This window comes from Pygocentrus nattereri, chromosome 8 (assembly GCF_015220715.1).
Source record: "Pygocentrus nattereri isolate fPygNat1 chromosome 8, fPygNat1.pri, whole genome shotgun sequence".
Taxonomy (NCBI): Eukaryota; Metazoa; Chordata; class Actinopteri; order Characiformes; family Serrasalmidae; genus Pygocentrus; species Pygocentrus nattereri.
In genome coordinates, this window is record NC_051218.1 from 20,660,485 (window position 1) to 20,681,384 (window position 20,900).

Sequence of the window (20,900 nt, forward strand, 5' to 3'; positions counted from 1 at the left end):
AATGGCTGTCAACATTTTTGTCCTAGGAAAAAAACATACTTTACTGTTAGTTTATCCTTAAGCCTGGCCTGTATGTGGGCACAGATTTCACTCCCTCGCTTTAATAAACTACATAACCTGTACGTCAGGTACATAGTAATACTTATACTAAATAAATTATACTAAATAAAAGAAAAGTCTTAAGATTAATAACTTATTAACAGTAGGGTTCAAGGTGTTGAACATGACCTCTATGATCTATAATAAAGCAATTATTTCAAAGTTACATGTGAATAGCATTAAGGTTACTGTGCTCTTCCACATCAGCCAATTACAGTACATTACCAAACACTAAAGAAAAAGTGCAGCTGATTGCAATAACTCTGTGTTAATTAGGATTTGTGTACATTGCACTGAATCAAGGACTCATATATGAATATGAGTATTAAGTCTGCATAAATATGTGCATGTGTATTGTATCAGGACCTTGGTTAGCTTGATTAAATTTGTCTCAGTTCCCTAATAGCATGGATGAAAGTACCCAAACAGAGACTCCCTCATGAATACCCTTTTCCTCGTCTGTCTTTAACTCTCCTTGACCTTAAAGCCCGTCTTTTCTGCCACCTTACAAAAGCAACAGTCAACAGGTCTATTTATCACAGTCACAGTGATTAGGCAGAGCGCTTAGGAAGTTGAGATTATTTTACTTGATTGCTGCAGACATTTGAAGATGGCAACAAGGACATCTACTGGCCAACAGAGGGATTAAATTGCTCTGTAAGACAAACAATCCATCTTGAAGAGAGAGATCTCCCACATGGACAGTACTAGAAAAACTAAATTATAAAAACAGCTTCACAGATACAAAATACAAAATTGTAGATTATTTACAGTCATATTGATAAGTGTGAACACCCCAGTTAAATTTGCTGAGTTTAACATTAGAATAAAATAAAATATACAATTTGAAAGAAATCTATTTTTTGGCACAGGCCACATTTATATATGTTAAATTCAGCTAACAACCAATAATTCTACATTAAAATGTGCACAACTCATTTAGAAAATCAACATGTCCTTTGATAAGAGGAACCCAAATTTTTGTATAGTACTGTACCACAACTCAAACTTAAATACAATAAACTGTAAGTCAGCAAAAGGATAATACAAAAGCAAATGAGGTACAAGCATGATCAGACCTAAAATATGAGGCATTAATGACATTAGTTTTTAATGAGGTGACAAAATAAGCTTGCCTTTTCCCAGAACATTTCAAAATGTGAATAAGTGAGGTTTCATTAAGTAGTGTTTGGTCAGCGTGATTAGTAACAGCTTAGTTTACTGTCTAATAGACATCCTACCAAGAAAGGTAAACAGAAGACAATTTTCCATCAGCTCATGGAAAATGATCTCCTTCTAGAAAACTTGGAAGTTCTCCAGTTACAACAGTCAAGTGCTTGTTATCTCATTTTCCTCCATTTCTTTCTCTGCTCAAGAAGCTTCCTCAGCTCGCCTCAGGCATGATTTATGTTTCTTGCATGCCCCTCGGCACACTGCAGCACCCACCGCCTTCCCATATACTACTCCTACACACGCCTACAACACCTCATCCAATCAGAAACAAACCTAGCTTAATCAATAAAATCTGTATCATCTACCAACATTAACATAACCATTTAACATCTATTCAATAACCTTTATTCCAAAAATATGACTCAAAAGTCTGATAATAAAACATATCATATACAGTATTTTTTTGTAACAATAGTATACATTTGGTATGTTACCTCTTTTAGCTAAAACTACATATAAATAATTACTTAATACTCAAACACTCAAATTCCTGCCAAGACAGTTAAACCAAAATTCATATATTTTTTTTCTTTTTAAAAAAGAAAACAATTGCATTATGTAAATAATATATTTATGTAATTATATACAGCAAACAGTTATTTTAGAGACTGACAGTTCACAGATTTTCTACAATGTTTCTTCATAATAAAACACAAACCAGAAGCTGTCAATGGTTAGGGGAGTGGCTAACATATCCCATCAACTTTACAGAAAACTGGCAACTTCACTAGAATGTTCTTTGAAAATTAGTGTTCACCTTCAAATGGCTGTATTAAGAAACTCTTCTTGCACTCAGAGGGAGCTGATAAGAGAGAAAAGCCCCTGTATGCTTCTCCAACCTTCCTTTCTCCACCCACTTCTTCAGCAGACAGAGCTCCTCTGCTGAAGGACAAAAACAGCTGGAGCACCAGAAGCTGCCAGGACTGATCTCTGAGGCATGTACAGTTTCTGTTGATATACACAGTCTGCTTTACAACAGAGCAAATCCTCGTTCAGAATCTCTCCATCCTTACAAGTATGGCCAGCCTTTAGGCCCTCATTCTAATGCAAATCCAAATATGACTACCTGATGCCTCCTCTGATCTCCTGTGGGATCAGTGGAAAGGCCTGAATTGAACTCTACCTTTGAACTGCACAAGAGGAACTGCACTCTTTATGTGCTCTGGTTCTAAGAAGTAATACACTTTAAAAGATGCTTTGTATTGGCATTTTTCTGAGGTAAAAGTAGGAGCCTGTGGTCTAGCTGTACTGGTGGTTTGTTTTCCTGGTCTACTGTAACTGATCAAGGATGACCACCAGAGAGTGAATGCAGTAAATAAGAAAAAGCAATGGCATTCAATTTCTCTAAGATGATGGGCTCTAGCATCCCTGCTCTAGATTAACAGCAATCATGAGACTGACTGGAATATTCATTTAGAGTGTACACAGGAAGCTACTTCCAACCACATCACCTCCACAAATAGACTGCCTTTCTGGCATACAACCCTTCGTGTTTACATCCCAACTTGGGGTTTGATGTGTTTGGTTCCAGAAGGTACATTTTGTTGATGGTGAACATATGGAACCTCAAAACAAAGGCTGTAAAGAAATGTTCTTGGGTCTACACTATGAGAGACATCCTTGCTCGAGATGTATCTTAGTCAAAGTTTAGTGGATTCTTTCAAAATAAAAAAGAATCATAATGAAATTCCTTTTTGTAAGTATATAGCTTGGCCTCTAGCGGTCAGACTCACTACTGTCTTGATCTGGGTTCTTATACACCAAGGCGAGATCGTTCTTTTTGCCAGGGGGGGGCTGCAGATATTCACCAGATCGGCCAACAGGCGGTTGCCTCGTGAATGCTCTGATGAGTCTAGAGCGGTAGTGATCTCCCGCCAGGAAGTAGAGGATGGGGTCCAGACAGCTATTAGAGCTGGCTAAAGGACGGGTGATTTTATATGTGAAGTTGATGATGTTAAGAAACCAACAGTCAGCCTCTAATACACGATATGTGTAATAGAGGGTGCGTGTGATGTGGAAAGGAACAAAGCTGATAGCAAACACAGTCAGCACCACAATGATGAGTTTGATGGACTTCCTTCTGGAGGAGCTGCGGACCTGGCCAGGAGAAAGGCCCTGCCTGGGGCGGCAAAGTGCCCATGCCATTAAGCAGTAGCACACCATGATGACCATAAAGGGCATACCGAAAAGCAGAACCATCACAACCGAGCTGTAAATGACATAGTTCTCGAAATCTTTTGGGCTACTGGTATCATGGCACAGTGTGTCATTGTCCCGCTGCGAGGTGGTGACGAAGATGAGGTTGGGCACCAGGCAGGCTGTCACTGTGGCCCACACCATGGCACACACCACGTGGGCATGGCGTGGTTTGACCAGCGTCAGAGAGCGGATGGGGTGGCATATGCCCAGGTAGCGGTGCACACTGATGCAGGTGAGGAAGAGGATGCTGCAGTACAGGTTGGCATAGAACAGGAAGCGGACTATCTTGCACAGGGCCACACCAAAGGGCCAGTGGCTCCGGTTGGCGTAGTAGTAGATAAGAGTGGGCAGGGAGAGAACATAAAGAGTGTCCGACAGCGCCAAGTGGAACATGTACACTGTGCTGGTGTTCCAGGGACGCATCTTGGTCAGGAACATCCATAGGGCTACGGAGTTGAGAAGCAAGCCCAGAACACACACTATTGAGTATGACACAGGCAGTAGGATGTACTTGAACTCCTCGTCAAAGCGGCAACTTTTATTGGCATCACCAGCATCCACTGGTATCGAGGTTCTGAAAATGAAAGAGAGGTTTCTGGAGAAGGGCTGGAGTAGTGTAGTCATCTTTTACCTGAAAACAGAAGGACATATTAGGGCAACTTTTAAGGAATAGAATAATAGCAATAATTCATTAAACTGCAAGGGTCCATAAGTGGTCCTCACTCTGATGACCAATAATAGGGGTGGGCAAGGTGGCAAGTATATACAGCGTCCTCCACAATTATCGGCACCCCTCATTAAGATGTGTTAAAAGCCTTAAAATAAATTCAGTTTTTAATTTTGTAGAATAATGTATCCTTTAACTCAAGTGAATTAAAAAAAAATCCCTGACAAAGAAATCATTATTTGTCATAAAATCACCTGTTCCACAATTATTGGCACCCCTAACAATTCCTAGAAAATAAATGTAATTGAAGCATTTCTGTCATTTGTACTGTAGTTTATAAAGTTGATCAGAGTATCAAGGAACCTTTAATTATTAATTCATCACTTCCTGTTTCCCTGGGGTATAAATACGATGTGACACAGAGGCCTATTTCTCTTATCCACTCTTCAACATGGGAAAGACAAGAGAACACACCATTCAAGTAAGGAAGATGTGTGTCGACCTTCATTAGTCAGGCAATGGCTACAAGAAAATAGCCACTTGCCTACACCTGCCAATATCTATAGACAGAGGAATCATCAAGAAGTTTAAAAGAACTGGAACAGTGGCAAACAAGCCTGGGCGAGGACACAAGTTTATCTTATCTTAAAGTTCTCCAAAGCTCACGTTGAATTGCATCAAAGAGTAGCATCTTGGGGTCACAAAGTCTCCATAACAATCATCAGGCACTATCTACATGCCAACAAGCTGTCTGGGAGGCTGCACGGAAAAAGCCTTTTCTCACTTACAAGCATAAACGTAAACGTCTGGAGTTCACTATGTGGTACTGGGACCATGATTAGACCAAGATAGAGCTTTTTGGCAACAAACACTCTAAGTGGGTCTGGCGTAACACAAAAGATAAGTATGCGGAAAAGCCACTCGTGCCCACTGTGAAGTATGGGAAAGGACTGGTGATGCTGTGGGCCTATTTCTCTTCCAAAGGCCCCAGGAACCTTGTTAGGCATCATGAACTCTTTGAAATACGAGGGCATTTTTAATCAAAATCTGGTGGCCTCTGCCCGAAAGCTGAAGATGGGTCGTCACTGGGTCTTTCAGCAAAATAATGACCCTAAACATGTGGCCAAATCTACACAAAAATGGTTCACCAGACACCAGACAGAAAATCAAGCTCCTCCCATGGCCGTCTCAGTCCCCAGACCTCAACCCAATTGAAAACCTGTGGGGTGAGCTGAAGAGGAGAGCGCATAGGAGAGGAATCAGGACTCTGACGATTTAGAAAGATTGTGCAAAGAGGAATGGTCGAAGATCCCTCTCTCTGTATTCTCCCAACTTGTGAAATGTTATAGGAGAAGATTAAGTGCTGTCTTGTTGGCAAAAGGGGGTTGTACAACGTATTAACATCAGGGGTGCCATTAATTGTGGCACAGATGATTTCATGTAAAATAATTATTTCTTAACGTTAAAGGTTGGATTTTTTCCCCCTTTTTTGCATTGTTGTCCTATATTATTAAAAAAATTATAAGAAGCCTAAGAACACATCTTAATGAGGGATGCCCATAATTGTGGAGGGCGCTGTATAATATCACAATATTAGGAAACATTTTGTTATTAGGAGACATGTGTTATCAAAATATTTCATTTTTCCAGAGATTAAGCTGCAAATGAGAAAAAAGGATCAGACATGTCGCATTTAAAAAATATTATGAAAAACTATTTCAGAAACAACACTGCACTAATCTACGTATACAGGACTTATTATGCCCTCTTTGTACTGAAACAAGCAGTTGGTTAGTATTTTAATGTGATGATACCCACAACCTACTCTGAAAAGCATATTGTGACATTGTTTATCATGCTATTGATAAAATAGTGTCATATTGCCAACTCCTACAACATGTTAGTTTCACAGTAGTTACCAGATGAGAAATAGTAGTTGCTGAATAATAAGTCTAAAGACTAAGAAAATAATAATTAGCATATATGTTAAGCTATTACTGAAAACTGGGCTTCCTGAGCTTCTCTAACTTGGAGACTATATAAGATAATAAGTGAAACTTAAGTGATACAGAGACATTACTTTCCAAAACAAACATTTTTTTTTATTGTTTTTCTACATCATTGGAGCTCATCTGTTGCCCTTTACACTGTGGGAAAATTTCATGATGAATGGACCAACAAAAAGTGCTTGGAATACTTCTTTTCACACTAATTTACATAAAAGTAGGGCTGGGCTGGGCAATATGACAATATTTATCATTATCATGATAAATTATATGACAATATGCTACAATATGCTTTTGCAAGCCTATCAAGGTATTGTCCGTACTAAAAAACACTTCCCAACAACACGTTTGATTACAAAGAGGAGAAAAACAGTCCTGTCTGATTGGATTTAGCGCTGCTCAGTGTGTGAAATGTACAAATAATTATATCCAATCGGATCTGATAGTAATTTTACCTCTACCTTGTCATTTCCAATTTATCAGATCTCATATCATGTATCATAAAAAAAACTTCTTGAAGTACCGTGACAAAGTTTGCCATATCGCTCAGCTCTAAACGTTAAGATTGTCTTTGTCCTCTCTTGTAAACGTAGCATTTTGGAGACACTTGTTTTTCTTTGGACAGCAAGGTTTAGAGGTGAAACTTGACCGATATAGAGAATATAGGCTATAGAGACTTGACCCTAAAAAGTGGTCTATAATATCAAAATGCATGGCTATAGAACACAGTGTGTCTCAAGTTGCAGCTATCTTTATTTACACCTTTTGTACACATAAACCTCTTTCAGACAGTCCTCAGTTCTTTTCACCTGCCTAAAAAGCTCAAAGAAACTTTCTCAGAATACCCTGAGGCAGTATATGAAGGTTACAGTACATTATCAAAGAATCACAATGTAAACAAGGCAATTTCTTCACACAGCTACTGCTGTCTATGGAGTATAGGAGCAACATTTTCACCTTCAACGCTCTTCTGTTCACATTCAGCCTAAAACAAAACGAGTGACTGGATTATCCCTGTGTTTTTCTAAATGTGTAGAGATTAGAGCGCACCTTTAACTGCCCACTGCAGAATGAAGGAGGCAAACTCTCCCAAGGAAAAGTAAACTTCCTTAAGGACAGATGTTCTCTCACCAGGCGAGTTTTAACTGTTGCAAAACTGAACACCTCTTCTTTTCGAAATATGAGATCTGAACAGTATTACAATCAGCGCTCTCCTCTCTGAGATCACTTCATTTTCTGTACAGCCGTGTCCATGTGTGCTGCCCGAGTTTCCTCGCTTTGCCTATCCCGCCGTTTCTGTCGTCATTTAAAAACAGTGAGGTTTTACCGTTTTCTGGTTTACAAGAGAAAGAAAAAATACAGCATTGAACCTTAAACCACATCGTGGTCCGTTTAAAATCGCTATCTTTGTTACCCGGAGCCGTTAACTCCGGGTAAAGTAACGCTAGGCTGACAGGAATGATCATTTCTTCAACTCACCGATTGTACAGAGTCGAATCTCCCGAGTTTCTGGAAGTTGTAATTCAGAACTTTAGCGAAAATCTCTCAGAGCCTTTTATTCAGTCTCAGTGACGAACGCAGCCGTTCGAGTACGAAGTGAAAGACGTGACCGCAGCAACTGAGCGGTTGTGTGTCTGTATGTGCGAATGTGTGTGAAAGTGAGAGGCGCCCCGCCCACACGGCACAGAAAGACGCTTATATGACCACAGTAATTGTGACTTTTCACGTTCAGATTTTGCTAATTAAAATACCTCAATAGCAAAAGTCCAGAAATAGCCGAATGGTTCACTGAGTGCGATGTAAGGGTTTAACAGACTAAACTGAGGCCAAGTTTAAACAGGCTACGCCAAAGCTAAGTTTAAACAGGCTACGCCAAAGCTACGTTTAAACAGGCTACTCTGAAGCTAAGATTAAACAGACTGTGCTGAAGCTAAGCAACGTCTAGCACTTTCACCCATTTCTCCCTTCTTTGAATGCACATATTGTCGTTTTTAATACAGTGATTTAAAGCAGCACCAGGAATAAAATAAAACTACTCCATATCTAAGTTAACTTAAAATAGTGTCCACTGTTAAATGTACACAAGTTTCCCCTCAGAAAGAGAAGTGTACTTTTTTTATAGTGTAAGCATACCCAAATTCTCAGGCCCCCTATGATCAATCTAATCTCAAGATACATTAAAGAAACCTGATCACCACAGGACATAGAGGGGACAACAAGGAGGGAAGGAATGCGTTTCAGTAGGACTGCGCTATCCATAAACTTTGCACAAATTTTGCAATGTAGTGCAAAAGCTCAGTTCAAATAAAATCATTCTTAAAAATAATTAAATCCTGCCTATCACTAAAAAGATTTCTTTTCACTGAAATGCACACTCAAAGAGTGGGAACACAGGGCCCTGGAAGCAGGACTCTGGGAAAATAGGACCTTGGAAACATAAGGCCCTAGAAACATAGAGCGCTGCGAAAATAGGACCCTGGAAACACAGGGCTCTGGGAAGACAGAACCATAAAAGCACAGAGACCTGGGGAAATAGGGCCCTGGAAATATATGGCCCTGGGAAAGCAGGATCCTGGAAACACAGGTCCCAGGAAACTTAGAGACCTGTGAACAAAGGAAACACAGGGCCCTGCGAAAATAGGACCCTGGAAAAATAGGGCCCTGTGAAAATAGTACCCTGGAAACAAAGGACCCTGGGAAGACAGAGCCCTGGAAACATAGAGCCCAGGGAAACTAGGATCCTGGAATCAGTGGGTCCTAAGTTAACAGGACCAAGGAAACATAGGGCCCTGGGAACACAAGACTATGGAAACATAGGACCCTGAAGATATAGGGCCCTGGGAAAAAAGGATCCTGAAATATAGGACCCAGGAAACATAAGCCCCTAGATGACCCCCTCTCTTAGCTCCAGTGCAAAGTGTCCAAAGTTTCACTCTGCATTTATTTTTATAATACATTTTGGGCTAAAACTATATTGTAAAGCCATGCCTTGGGCATCAGACAGTATATTCAAACATTTCATAACTTATTGAAAGATAACTTTTATAAGCATTAAACACTTCAGATGTCTTCCTATCACCCACATAGTGAACAATCCTGACTCGGTAGGTTTATCTAGAATAATGCATCTCGCATCAAACCAATCTAAATGACTGAATTATGCAGAAATGTGGGGGAAATTCAACTTTGAGAGAAAAGTTGTTTACGAAGAAAAATGTTTAAGCAGTTTTCTTTCATACTAGGCTAATATAAAAGTCTAGGTCACCGAAAAATAGACTTTTCATTGCTTTATCTCAAAGCTCTAGTGCAAAATGAAATAAGCAAACATGCCTTGGCTGACTGACTATGGGATCATTGTTTTGGCAGGGTGGCGGGTAGGGGGGTTGCTGAACCTCTTTAAAAGATGAACTAACAGAACTAGGATTTTCTAGTCTTGAACTATCTTGTCAATGATTTTGATCTAAGTCACAGAAGTGGTAGAAGTCGAACAGTAATCTCCCAGAATCACCTGACTAGCAACGTAACACTCTCATAAAGAAATAAACATTAGGTGAGGCATGCATTTATGCTGTCTTAGATAAAAGGTTAAATCAAGCCTGAAGTCGAGATGTCACCATAAAACAATTTAGTCTCAAAAACAATGGTGTTGAGTAACAGTCTGACAGACACATTAGAGATGATCATGTTGTGAACTATGTGAACTCCATACGGAAAGTATTTAACATTTCCTGAGAAAGGGAATGTTTCAACACCCTACCAGCACATATTTCAGTGCCTTTTGAGGAACAGTATAACTCACCCTCATGATGAGCAGGTATGATTGGACTCATCAAACAATAACCCACAAACTGCTGTCAGGGGTGTCAGTGGGAGAATGAGGTTTGAGCATTGAGCTGAAAGTGGTTTGGTATGTAGGTGGGGGTTAATATTTACTCAGAGATGACGGTCATGAACATGGAAGAGCAAACTTTCGTAGGAAATCTTGGCAGTGTACACTGAGGGAAAAGGGCAAGATGTTACAGTGAGAGATCTTTATCTAAACATAATCCCTCACAGAAGTGCACATGTGCATAGAGTGACTGATAAATTCACACCTTGTTAACAATGATTTTCTGTTGTTCAAAAGTAGCATACAAACTGGCTCTTAATTTTGTGGCAGGGCTGTCAATGGAGTTTAAACTGTATTTGCAAAAAATGCACTGGATAATTTCTGTATGTTAGAGCTTCAGATTGCACTATATGGTTTATTGCATTCTTAGAATGTGTGGTGTGATAAATTGTTAAGTAATCTAATGCAAGATTAAGCCAGTTTTAAGAATGCAGTTATCGCAGTGGATACTTTTAGGCAGAGCTAAAATAATTATTTCATGAGACTCTAATGTTTTGTTTTATTTTATAAAAATATCCTGAAGCGGAGAGGAAAATACAAAAAATATGGCTATGTACTTAAAGTCAATTACGGTTTGAGAAGAAAGTATTTAGATTGTAAATTGAGATTAGATTTAAACATGTTATTAAGGAATTCTACCAATTTTTCAGAAATGCTGCATAATTCAGTTGTAAATAATATCATTCAGAGTGCTTTGGTGTGAAAATGCATTGTAGAGTAACTAGTCAACCTGAATTTTCATTACAGTGGTCACGAAAAGAACTGGAGGTCACGACGTCTACAAAGCAAAAAGAAGTATTTTATTTACTATCCAAATCAAGAGAACAAGAGTACTTACACGCTTTGTTTTGCTGCTGTCAGAACAAAACCTTGTACCTTTTGGAGATAATTTTACAGGAGAAGGAAAAAACATAGTTTGCTTTTAATGTAAGTCAATGGGACCAGACCTCAAGTCATTTTGGGCCGTTTCATTTGGTCCAGTCATCATGAAATTCACACACAATATAAAGGGCACCAGGCATTACAAGGATACAAGGTTTTGTTCTGACAGAAGCGATATGCAATGTTAATCATGGTAAAGTATGTTGTTTTTTCATCCTTTCGGTAGTATTTTGCCATGTAATACTTGCACTTCTCCAGCTGGTATGTATTTTGTAACTGTTGTATTGTGTAATAACTTTCTGTGATATAACTTTTCGAGGCATTAAACACTAATTAATCACTATTTTTTTTTTCAGACCTCTGTCTCTAGAATGGTGCACTTCACAAAACAAACAACTTTCACGTCTTAATGAATGAACTATGCAGCAGCTGTGGAATTCCCCTTTAGGAGAGAACAGAAAGTCAGAAAATGTTTTTTTCCCTCAATGCAGTGAGGAAAAAGTACATATAAGAGAAAAAAGAGAAGTGTCATAGTGGGGAGGTATTTAATTCTATTGGAAACCCAAATGTGCAGTTAAATATGCATCTAACAGAAGACACAACCAGACAGCAGTAGTGGGATTGTGTAACCCCTTGGGTAGAATTACGTACTTTAAGAAATTTTAAACCTTCCTCAGCTTGTATACCAATATTATCCTATTAATTACTGAGGTTTTAATTTTATCCCTGTTTATTGTTGTGGTCTCATTATAGAATGTGGGCTTTTTTTGACCATTGGTTCTACTGTAAATCATTACACACAAGCTTTGGGTTTTGAGCCAAGAATGCTTATTAACAGGGAAGACAAAGGGTCTTCCTCGTCTGTCAGAGCTGACCGGAGTTCCAGGCAGCGCAGTACTGCTGGGAAAGCGAGTGAGTTGAGTGAGAAAGTGAGCAGGACAATGATTCACTGATCTCATCTGGCCTAGGTGGACCACCGGGAATAGAGTCTGCTCAGTGTTAAACCTTTCCCCAGTGCTTTACATAATATCCTTAGTCAACAGTCCTGACAGTTAAGGCCCTCAGAAAGCATACAACAGCTGCAAAACTGACCATGGCCAAGCCTTTGTTCACCACCCACTTGTGCTCGTGGTTGTTTAAGTAAAACAGAAAAGTTGTTCTTTTCTGCATAAACTGTTAAGCTAAGTGAAATCTGAGCTACAAAAGTAAGTCACGTCCAATAGAGCGATAGTAAAGGGTATTTCAGGGAGAAAAGGGAATGAGAAGTGGTTTCGCCCTATACCAGATACACTGGAGCTCCTGTATTTAGGGTATTGTAGGTTTATCGGCCTTGGCATCTCACTCACAGGGTGAGCACACAAGGACGTGTTAGTACATGTAATAATGAGTAACTATCATTGCCCTCTCTGCCTCTTTCTCTCTCTACATTCCTAGAAAGGAGAAACCCCAGCATCATTTTTTGGCCATGAGCCACAGAAGTTCTGAGAGAAGCCTACAGTATCAAAAGTGAAACCAATCAATAAATCAATGAAGTCAAACCAATCAGTGAAGTCAAAATGAAACCAAAAAAGGAAGTTCTCTGCTTAAACAAAACACATTACCACACATTCTTTTAAGTGACACTACTATGCCTCACAGTTATTCTGCAACAGCTATTATGCAGGGCAGTCATGGGCTGGAGGTTAGGGAAATGGCCCTGTGATTGGAAGGTTGCCAGTTCAATCCTCAGCGCCGACAGTCCATGACTGAGGTGTCATTGAGCAAGACACCTAACCCGCAATTGTTCCCCGGGTGCCACGGATAGGGCTGCCCACTGCTCTGGGCTAGTGTGCTCACTAGTGTGTATGTGGTGTTTCACTTCATGGCTAGGATAAATGCGGAAGTGAAATTTCCCCGTTTGCATCACTGAAGTAGATCTTTAGTGTCGCGGTAGTTATAAGTGTAAAAAACACTTAAGTAGTATTTAGCAGGGTGTAGTATTGCTCTTCTAATTGAATTCCAAATGCCCTTAGTAGCAGTTTGCATTACCTTTCATTAAATTTGGACATTACTTAGTTTTTATGCTCTTCATCCTAACAAATGAAATACCAAAACAGCATACAGTAAGTGTGGCCATCTCTGAAAACAAGACAGACAACTAGGTTACGGTCAGATCAGGGAGGAGAACCTTCTCTCCCTATGATCCAGAAAAGCTCACATTGTAAAAATGGGAAGGATCCTGTTGGTCTGGATAGTTTTATAGTTTTATATGAAGACAAAGCAAACAGGGTAGCACTTTACAGTCTGATATTTAATCCCCCCTATCACATATAATTTCAGATACACCTATCTGCTGGAAAATATGTACAGTGCTTACTTTATTATGCATATTTACAAGTACTGCAATACTATATTCATATCTGTTTGGAAATGGGTGAAACAAACATTATTTTGTTTGTTCACCGGTTACTCATGCTTTAATGAACTCTCCTTTTAAAGCTCTTAGGGGTCAATAGCTTGACCGCATTTACATTGTTTCACTAGCATAAAGATGAAACACCAGCAAGTGCAAACACAGCATCCTTCTTGAAGAGGAGCCACAGATTTACAGCCAACTCACGCAATAGCTTTAATCAAAGATAAAGAATGGGGCCTGCAGGATGGAGGATGTCATTTGGAACCCAGTGAAATTTGTGTGGCAGTAAATATAGTAAAACCAGGGAGGAGAATTAGAGTTATGTTATAGTTCCTGTACAAACATGACATGCAGTCTCTGGTACATGTAAATTGTCCACGAACATATGGCCGGGTTATTCCATGCGCTGAGAGCCCAAGCGTGCCATTTCTCACGGAGTAATCATGTTCCTGTTTCATAATGACAGGTTCAAAACAAGGTGGTAATGGCTTATGAAAGTGTTCTATGTGTCAGACAAACATGGGAGACATATGTGGTGTCCAACTTCTCCTATTTATGTGTCTGATGTGAGAACGGCAATCTGGTCTGACCAAACAGCAGTACTATTACAACGATTAATAATAGGATCTTAAAAGAAATTGTGGATAAAGTAATATAGTATGTACAAGGAAAGATTTAATTTTCATTTTGTATAGTACCACTCAAAAAATGGGCCCACCTGATTGTGCTCAAATACAAGAAATTCCTGTTTATGAATCTATTTCCATAATAACAAAAAAAAAAAACTTAATGCCACACAAACAAGTAGATTTCAGTAACCAAGTAGTTTTCAGTACATTTTCAACAGATGTAGTTTTATGAGTCCTGTTGGAAAAAAAACATACCTAGTGGCTTCTCATGAAGCTACTTGAGAGAATGCCAAGAGTGTGCAAACCTGCCTCTAGACATATGGAGGATACCTTCAAATAGAAATAGATAGTTCTGATTTAACATTTTCTTGATCACTACATATATTCACATGCGTTATTTCATAGTTTTGATCCTTCAATACTGTTCTAATAGCAACCACCTTATTAGCATCCATGTCCAAACCTTTGACTGCTACTGTATGTAAAATTGTTGTTATATCTGAAAACTGTGGTGATCAGTCCATGTGCTCAGTCCCAGATCTTAGGTAAATTCTCCAGGATTCTTCTGCGGTGAGATGGATTTGTTACTCCAGAAGCACGCAGGTCCTCCTCTGTGATGCCACTGTAGAAAAGCCACAGCTCAGTTACATCAGCACATCTGCACTGTGAGAGATGTAATTCCACACTAAAATAAAATTTCAGTAATGAAAGCCCATTGACCTGATGCTCCACTCATGTTAGCAAACATGAGGCAAGCGTTCACACTGTAGTCCAGTGTCATGAAAATGGATTATTCTTAATGTTGGACTAAACTGCAATGCCAATGATATTTTACCATTTAAAAAATCCATTTACTCTAGACTTTATCTGGGAATAGAAAAACTGGCCCTAAATAAGTGGTTTTCAGCTCATATCATCAATTGCCCTGCACAGTTTTCAAGAACAGTGAGAGAACCCAGGTATTCAGAGATATGTGTTTTTATTATATATGTTCTATATAAATATAGTTCTAGAGCATATATCCATGTATATATGCAAAGTCACACCTAGTGACATAGAGTCATTCTATTCTAAAAGGTCCTGGCATTGGTTTGGAAGTTTGGATGATTTCTCAGCAACAACATTATTAGGAAAGAAATGGAAAAAAGCTACAGAACCATAGAAAACATAGCAAAGTCCCTGAACATACAGCCAAAATAACTCGAGGCTTTTTTGTGTGGCCTAGCCAATATACTGACTTGAACTGAAAATTTCAAAATACATTTTGAAACAGAGGATTTTGAGCCCATCAGAGGTATTCTTGTAACTTTGAAGGTGGTTTGCCAAGAAGAATTCATTTTGGTGTCTCAATACTTTTTACCCTATCAACTTTTTCTTTTTTAAAATGATCTTTATTTCATTTTCATTGTTCATATTTATGAATACAAGTCAAAAATCGTTATGGGGAACATTTACTAAAACAGGTGCTAATTGCCAACACTTTGCATCTTTTGAGGTGGCCAGTTCAGCAGGTTATCTACTAAAACAATTCCATGTCAATGGAATTTCGTAAATTAACATATGACCAAGGCAATATAAGCATATGTTCGGCTAGTGTTTTTTTTTGTATTGTTTCCACCAAGGGAAAAGGTTTTTTTACCAATCTTTGTTTCAGTGTCAGACTTTGATGCATGAGGAATTATTTTGTGAAACTAAGACATGAAGTTGTCAGAAATTTAAGGAAATTTCTGTTCATTTGCGGCTAGAGGGACGACCTGAAATAGAGTTCTGTGCCTAGTGCCTTTGGGAACCATGCCGTATTGTAAAAAGGCTGTTTATTTCATTGAGACTACATGATTTGAGGACTATATGACTATATTTGAACATAACCTCTTAGCTATGTGCAGTACATCAAAGAATGGCTGCGATATTCTACACAGTGCCTACATTAACCAAAAAAGTTTTTTAAAACATTGTTTTTCTAAAACTATTTGGTATTCATTTGAATTTCATTTCTTTTATTAAATTACGAATAATGTGATACTTCACTGCACTCTGTGAAAAATATCTGAGATGAAGGCTAAAAAACTATTTAAATCAGCTTTTATATAGTGTGTTTTAACCCTTAATTTTCTCATCAGTGAAGGAGTCGTTTTCTGGCTCTTGATTCTACATTTAAATGAGAAGACTCTCAGTGACCAGCTGTCTTTGAGCTGCTGTGTATAGTTCAAAAAAGGCTGCAATGGACCATAACAATATAAGCCTGTATAGCACCATGTAGCAGAGCAGTGTTATAGAATGTATAAGCCAGTTCAAGTTCATTTTACACTCTACTTATTTATCTTTAATGAAAATGCACATTTGCATTTGTCTGTTTATCTAAAAAGACTGACTGCATGTCTCTATGTAAATTAAAAGCCTCATTGGATCTACTGTGGCTTTATTTAGTCTTGATATGGCTTTAATTTAATGTAAAGGCTGAGTAAAAATGCTGAGTGGATTGCTGAGTGAGAACACTTATCTGAAATGTGGAGTGTCTGCACCAGAGCAAACCATGAGGTTTAAAATTTTTGGATGATAGGTAATGTTCACATCAACCATCAGAATGGGGAAAAATTGTGATCTCAGTGATTGTGACAGTGGCATGATTGCTTGTGCCAGACAGGCTGGTTTGAGTATTTAACTGCTGATCTCCTGGAATTTTCATGCATAACAGTCTCTACACTTTACTCAGAATGGTGCAATAAAGAAAAAAAAAACATCAGTCAGTGGCCAATTTGTAGATGGAAATACCTTGTTGAGAGAAGTCAACAGAGAATAACCAGACTGGTTCGAGCTGACAGAAAGGCTATGGTAACTCAAAACTACTGTGTGAAATTGTGGTCAGCAGAAAAGCATCTCAAAATACATAACATGTCGACCCTTCAGGCAGATGGGATACGACAGCAGAAGACCATGTCAGCATCCATTTCTGTCAGCCAAGAACAGAAAGCTGAGGCATGAGTTGGCCCAGGCTTACAAAAACTGAATAGCTGGAGACTGGAAAAAGGTAGCATAGTCTAATGAATCACAATTTCTGCTGAGGCACACAGATAAGTAGGATCAGAATTTGGCACCAACAGCATGAAGCCATAGACCCATCCTACCTTGTGTCAACAGTCCAGGCTGGTGGAGGTGGTGTAATGGTGTGCAGAATGTTTTCTTGGCACACTTTGGGCCTGTTAATACCAATCATTGCTTGAATGCCACACGAGGATGATGAACCATGTCACAAAGCAAAAGTCTCAAACTGGTTTCATTAACATGAACAAGTTCAGTTACTGGATTTAAATCCAACTGAGAGATTGGCAGCACAGGAACTGCATGATGCAATCAAGCCAACATGGACCAGAATCTCAAAGGAATGTATTTTGTGGAGTCCATGTCACAAATAATTGAGGTTGTTTTGAGAGCAAAGGGATGTCCTACCCAGTATTGGTTTAATAAAGTGCTTGGTTAGTGTACGTTCCAATCAGAATCAGAGAAAAATGAAGAGACAGTTGCGAAAGACCAACCACTGATCGGGATACAGCAGAATGTTTCCAACACTCACATTCATTGCCTGTCTCGCTTCACTTTTGTACCTTGCTGATTTAGCGAACACTCTGGAATTTAGCAATAACCAGCCTATACAGCCCTGTCAGAGACATCTAAGCAACACATGCTTATCTTACACTTCTCCTACATAAACAGTTTTGTATGACTTGTCTGATTAAGGTTAGAAAACTTTGATTTGAAACATCAACCACTATTTTTCAAGAGCTTAGCCAAGAACTGGAGTCTTCAATCAGTCTGAAATACAGAAACTAACCAGGTGTTTACTTGCCTATACAATCTAGAGCTTGAAAACATGACTCACTGGAAACCAGGCATCCAAAGACAACATATTTATTCTTTTTTTCATTGGAAATGGTGTTTGCTGAAAAATCACATTGGAAAAAGCAGAGATGGCAGTGAAGGATGGGCTGATGGGTATAGTTAGGAGTGGAGGAGAAGGCACAACTCTGGTGTGACATATAAATAAGAGGAAAATCTCAACAGCTTGTTGAATCATATGCCTTTTTTAAATGAAAATATGGCAAAAGAGCAGAGACTTCATGTTTCACGATTTCTCAAATGAAATATGCAGTGACAAGTAAAGCATAAGTGAGCTGGCAGGGAATAGGTTTGTTTACTTGGTCTCTTTTAAATAATGCAGTCAGTATTTACTTGGTCTCAGTAAAACTGGTAAAATAGTATATTTCTTGGTCAGAGTAGGTGCTTCATTATAATAATCTCCTCTGAGTATTTTACGCTTTGAAAGGGAAAGTCCTATAAATACATACGCAATGAGGCAAAAGAGAGCAGTGACCACCGTGGTCTTTCTATAGGTGCTAAAGCACCATTGTGTCTGCTTGGTAAATTGCAACAACCACTTTTTAATGCCACAAATTCACAACTGTGCAAAACATTAGTAAATCTATGTGTGAATGTGAAGTGCATATAAGCACTGAAAATACATTAAAGAACAAAATCAAAAGTCTGCATACTTATTTCCCCTCATGATATGTCCTGTCCCAACACACCTGATACAGTTCATTAAGGGCTTGATAATTATCTTAGCCTAATCAGGTTTGCTGGTCACTGTGCAAGGCCTTGAATCAGACATGTGTAAAGACCCTGTTCTATATTTGAATGAAATCCAGTGTAAATGTTCTCTTCAGTGCAGTTTCCTCACCTGAAGTAATCCAGGTCATCCCAGCCATTGAGACTAAGACCCTGAGTGTAGCGCTGAAGCCCCAAAGTACTAAGTAGTTCCCGCACTGTCTCTGGAGCTCCACGCAAAACTGACACCTGTGCACACCAACACAAATCACGTCATCGCCCATGTAAAAAATTAGCAGCAGTATAGCAACACTGCAATCTTAAATGAAGTTATATTCATATGTTACATGAACATTTATGGTGTAAATAGCAAACTATGTAGCTAATAACAAACTATAACACTTCATGAATATATCTAATACATAGCTACAATACTATGCACTCCAGATTTATACAGTTGAGGGTTTCTGTCAATTCACCTCTTTCTCCCAGCAATAACTGGCCTCTGACGCTAAGGCATAATCATAGCCATAATGTCTTGGCTGGATGGACCTGTTACTCAAGGGGTACTTCTTTTCTACTGGCAGGAAGTCCACCTCACTCAATGATTTGGCAATCTGTAGAGCAGTGAGTGAATTATCTCCTGAAGCTGTAGGTGGATGTTCCACCACCCAAGGAACAGAGGCCTCGCAGTGGGGAACCCTGGTGGATTTGACTGGGTAGAGCTTCGGTCCGTTGCGCACTGGCCGCTCTTGGTGCAACCTGGCATAGTCCTTCTTTACCAATTCCTTGTGTGGTCTTTGCACATCCCGCGCAAAGACTGAATGATTAATGTATGCATTCCCTACTTTTTTGACAGGTAATACGGACTCTTGAGATATGCCAGCTCTTTGAATTTGTGACTGAAAAGGAGGATTTGAAGAAGCACTGTTGTTTTGGTTTTGGGGAGGGTTTGATAGGTCTGGTCCAGGAAAGAGCTGATAGGATGAAGTAGGTTGAGGAGTCAGTTGGGCTTGCCACTCACAAGGTGGTGCATAAGGTGGCAGAGAACCAGGAATCTCTATTTCAGTGAAGTCAGACCTGCGGGCAGCTCTCCGGTCATGGCTTTGCGCCCCTGTGACTTTGGGAAGCTGAATTGCTGAGTCTCTGGCACAAGTGCTTGACTCTTTGGGTAAGGGGTTCTCGTCTACTTTTCGCAACATGGGAACACCCTCAAAAATGAAGTAGGCTGGGTTAGTGTAGCTGCTGGGAGCCGCAGAGCGAGAAGCTGATGGTCCTCTGAAACAGACAGAAAACAGAACTGTTAAAAGTCAAAGGTCAGTAGAAGGAGAGGATACGATTTAAAAGACCATGTGAATGCCCAGAACACCCAAAGTCATACATAAAGGATTTAAGACAAGCGGTTTCACTTCCCATCAACTGAAAAGCAAGCTACTCACTGACTGGGGGCTGCACGGATAGGTGGAGGAGACCAAGGGACCCTAACTGATCCTTTATCATCTTTCTCAGTGCAAAACCACTCTGTAACAGACAATGAAATATCCAGTTCTTCCCAAGGGGTCTTAAAATAAATAAATAATAAAGCTGTCTCGAGTAAAAGCCTGGGACATACAGAGATAGAGTGGCACACTCACACTCAGAGTCATGAAGACCTCAGGATGCATCTGGACAAGGTCTGTTAGCGGGGAGCCAAAAGAGGAAGCCATAACAGATAAAAGAGAAAGCAGAGCAGGAACAACAGAGGACCCAAAAGAGGAAGAGCCATGGAGGGTGCACAGTGAGTAGGTCGAATATAAGGAAGCGATAGAGGGCTGAAAAAAAAATAAATGAAGAGCCGAAAAGACAAGAAGCTGACTCACCATAAATCCTCTCCCGGGTCCGGCGCCTGTTCGGTGGTACATAGACCTTAATTTGGCCTCGGATGGAGCCCATCTCTTCACCTCTGTGGGTCAGGCATGTCTCAAATGACTCTGAGGAGTTGGTTATTACTGACTGCACAGCCACGCAGCACTCACCTTAAACAAATACATTGCCACAAACTTCCTGTTATTGCAAAACAAAAGATCACATTTCCAATAAAGCTAGTCATAAACTAAAAGAGAAAGAGTTAAAAACCCACCATATGACTCAAAGCCATCACATGACTTCACAGAAAGTAGCAAGTATTGGTCCCGAAGAAACTCCATATCTGAAACAATGGGATGAAGCTGGAGAAAAAGAAAAAGACAGCGAGAAAGAGAGAAACAGAAATATTTCTCCTAAGTGCTATACAAGCTTTGTCTATATTGTCTTATCAATG

General features: G+C 39.5%; 2 protein-coding genes across 5 annotated transcripts in view; both read right to left on the reverse strand.

Moving 5' to 3' along the window:
- Nucleotides 1-663: 663 nt before the first annotated feature.
- p2ry4 (pyrimidinergic receptor P2Y4) lies at nucleotides 664-7,837 on the reverse strand. 2 transcript variants are annotated; one of them, XM_017707131.2, is made up of 2 exons: nucleotides 7,684-7,837; nucleotides 664-4,162 (listed from the first exon to the last, which is right to left on the reverse strand). In XM_017707131.2, exon 2 carries the CDS (start codon nucleotides 4,153-4,155, stop codon nucleotides 3,049-3,051), a length of 1,107 nt encoding a protein of 368 aa, XP_017562620.1. In that variant the 5' UTR covers nucleotides 4,156-4,162; nucleotides 7,684-7,837; the 3' UTR covers nucleotides 664-3,048. The 2 variants fall into 2 exon arrangements, with proteins under 2 accessions (XP_017562620.1, XP_017562621.1); XM_017707132.2 differs by lacking the exon at nucleotides 7,684-7,837 and adding an exon at nucleotides 7,255-7,609.
- A 6,190-nt stretch (nucleotides 7,838-14,027) lies between these two features.
- inppl1b (inositol polyphosphate phosphatase-like 1b) overlaps nucleotides 14,028-20,900 on the reverse strand; it is a 68,543-nt gene continuing 61,670 nt past the window's right edge. For all 3 annotated transcript variants that reach the window (XM_037540661.1, XM_037540662.1, XM_037540660.1), the window contains 6 exons: nucleotides 20,721-20,808; nucleotides 20,461-20,616; nucleotides 20,041-20,122; nucleotides 19,081-19,879; nucleotides 18,735-18,850; nucleotides 14,028-14,621 (listed from right to left, as the gene is read on the reverse strand). In XM_037540661.1, coding sequence (XP_037396558.1) covers nucleotides 14,528-14,621; nucleotides 18,735-18,850; nucleotides 19,081-19,879; nucleotides 20,041-20,122; nucleotides 20,461-20,616; nucleotides 20,721-20,808 — 1,335 coding nt within the window. In that variant the 3' untranslated portion in view covers nucleotides 14,028-14,527. The remainder of the gene's footprint in view (nucleotides 14,622-18,734; nucleotides 18,851-19,080; nucleotides 19,880-20,040; nucleotides 20,123-20,460; nucleotides 20,617-20,720; nucleotides 20,809-20,900) is intronic.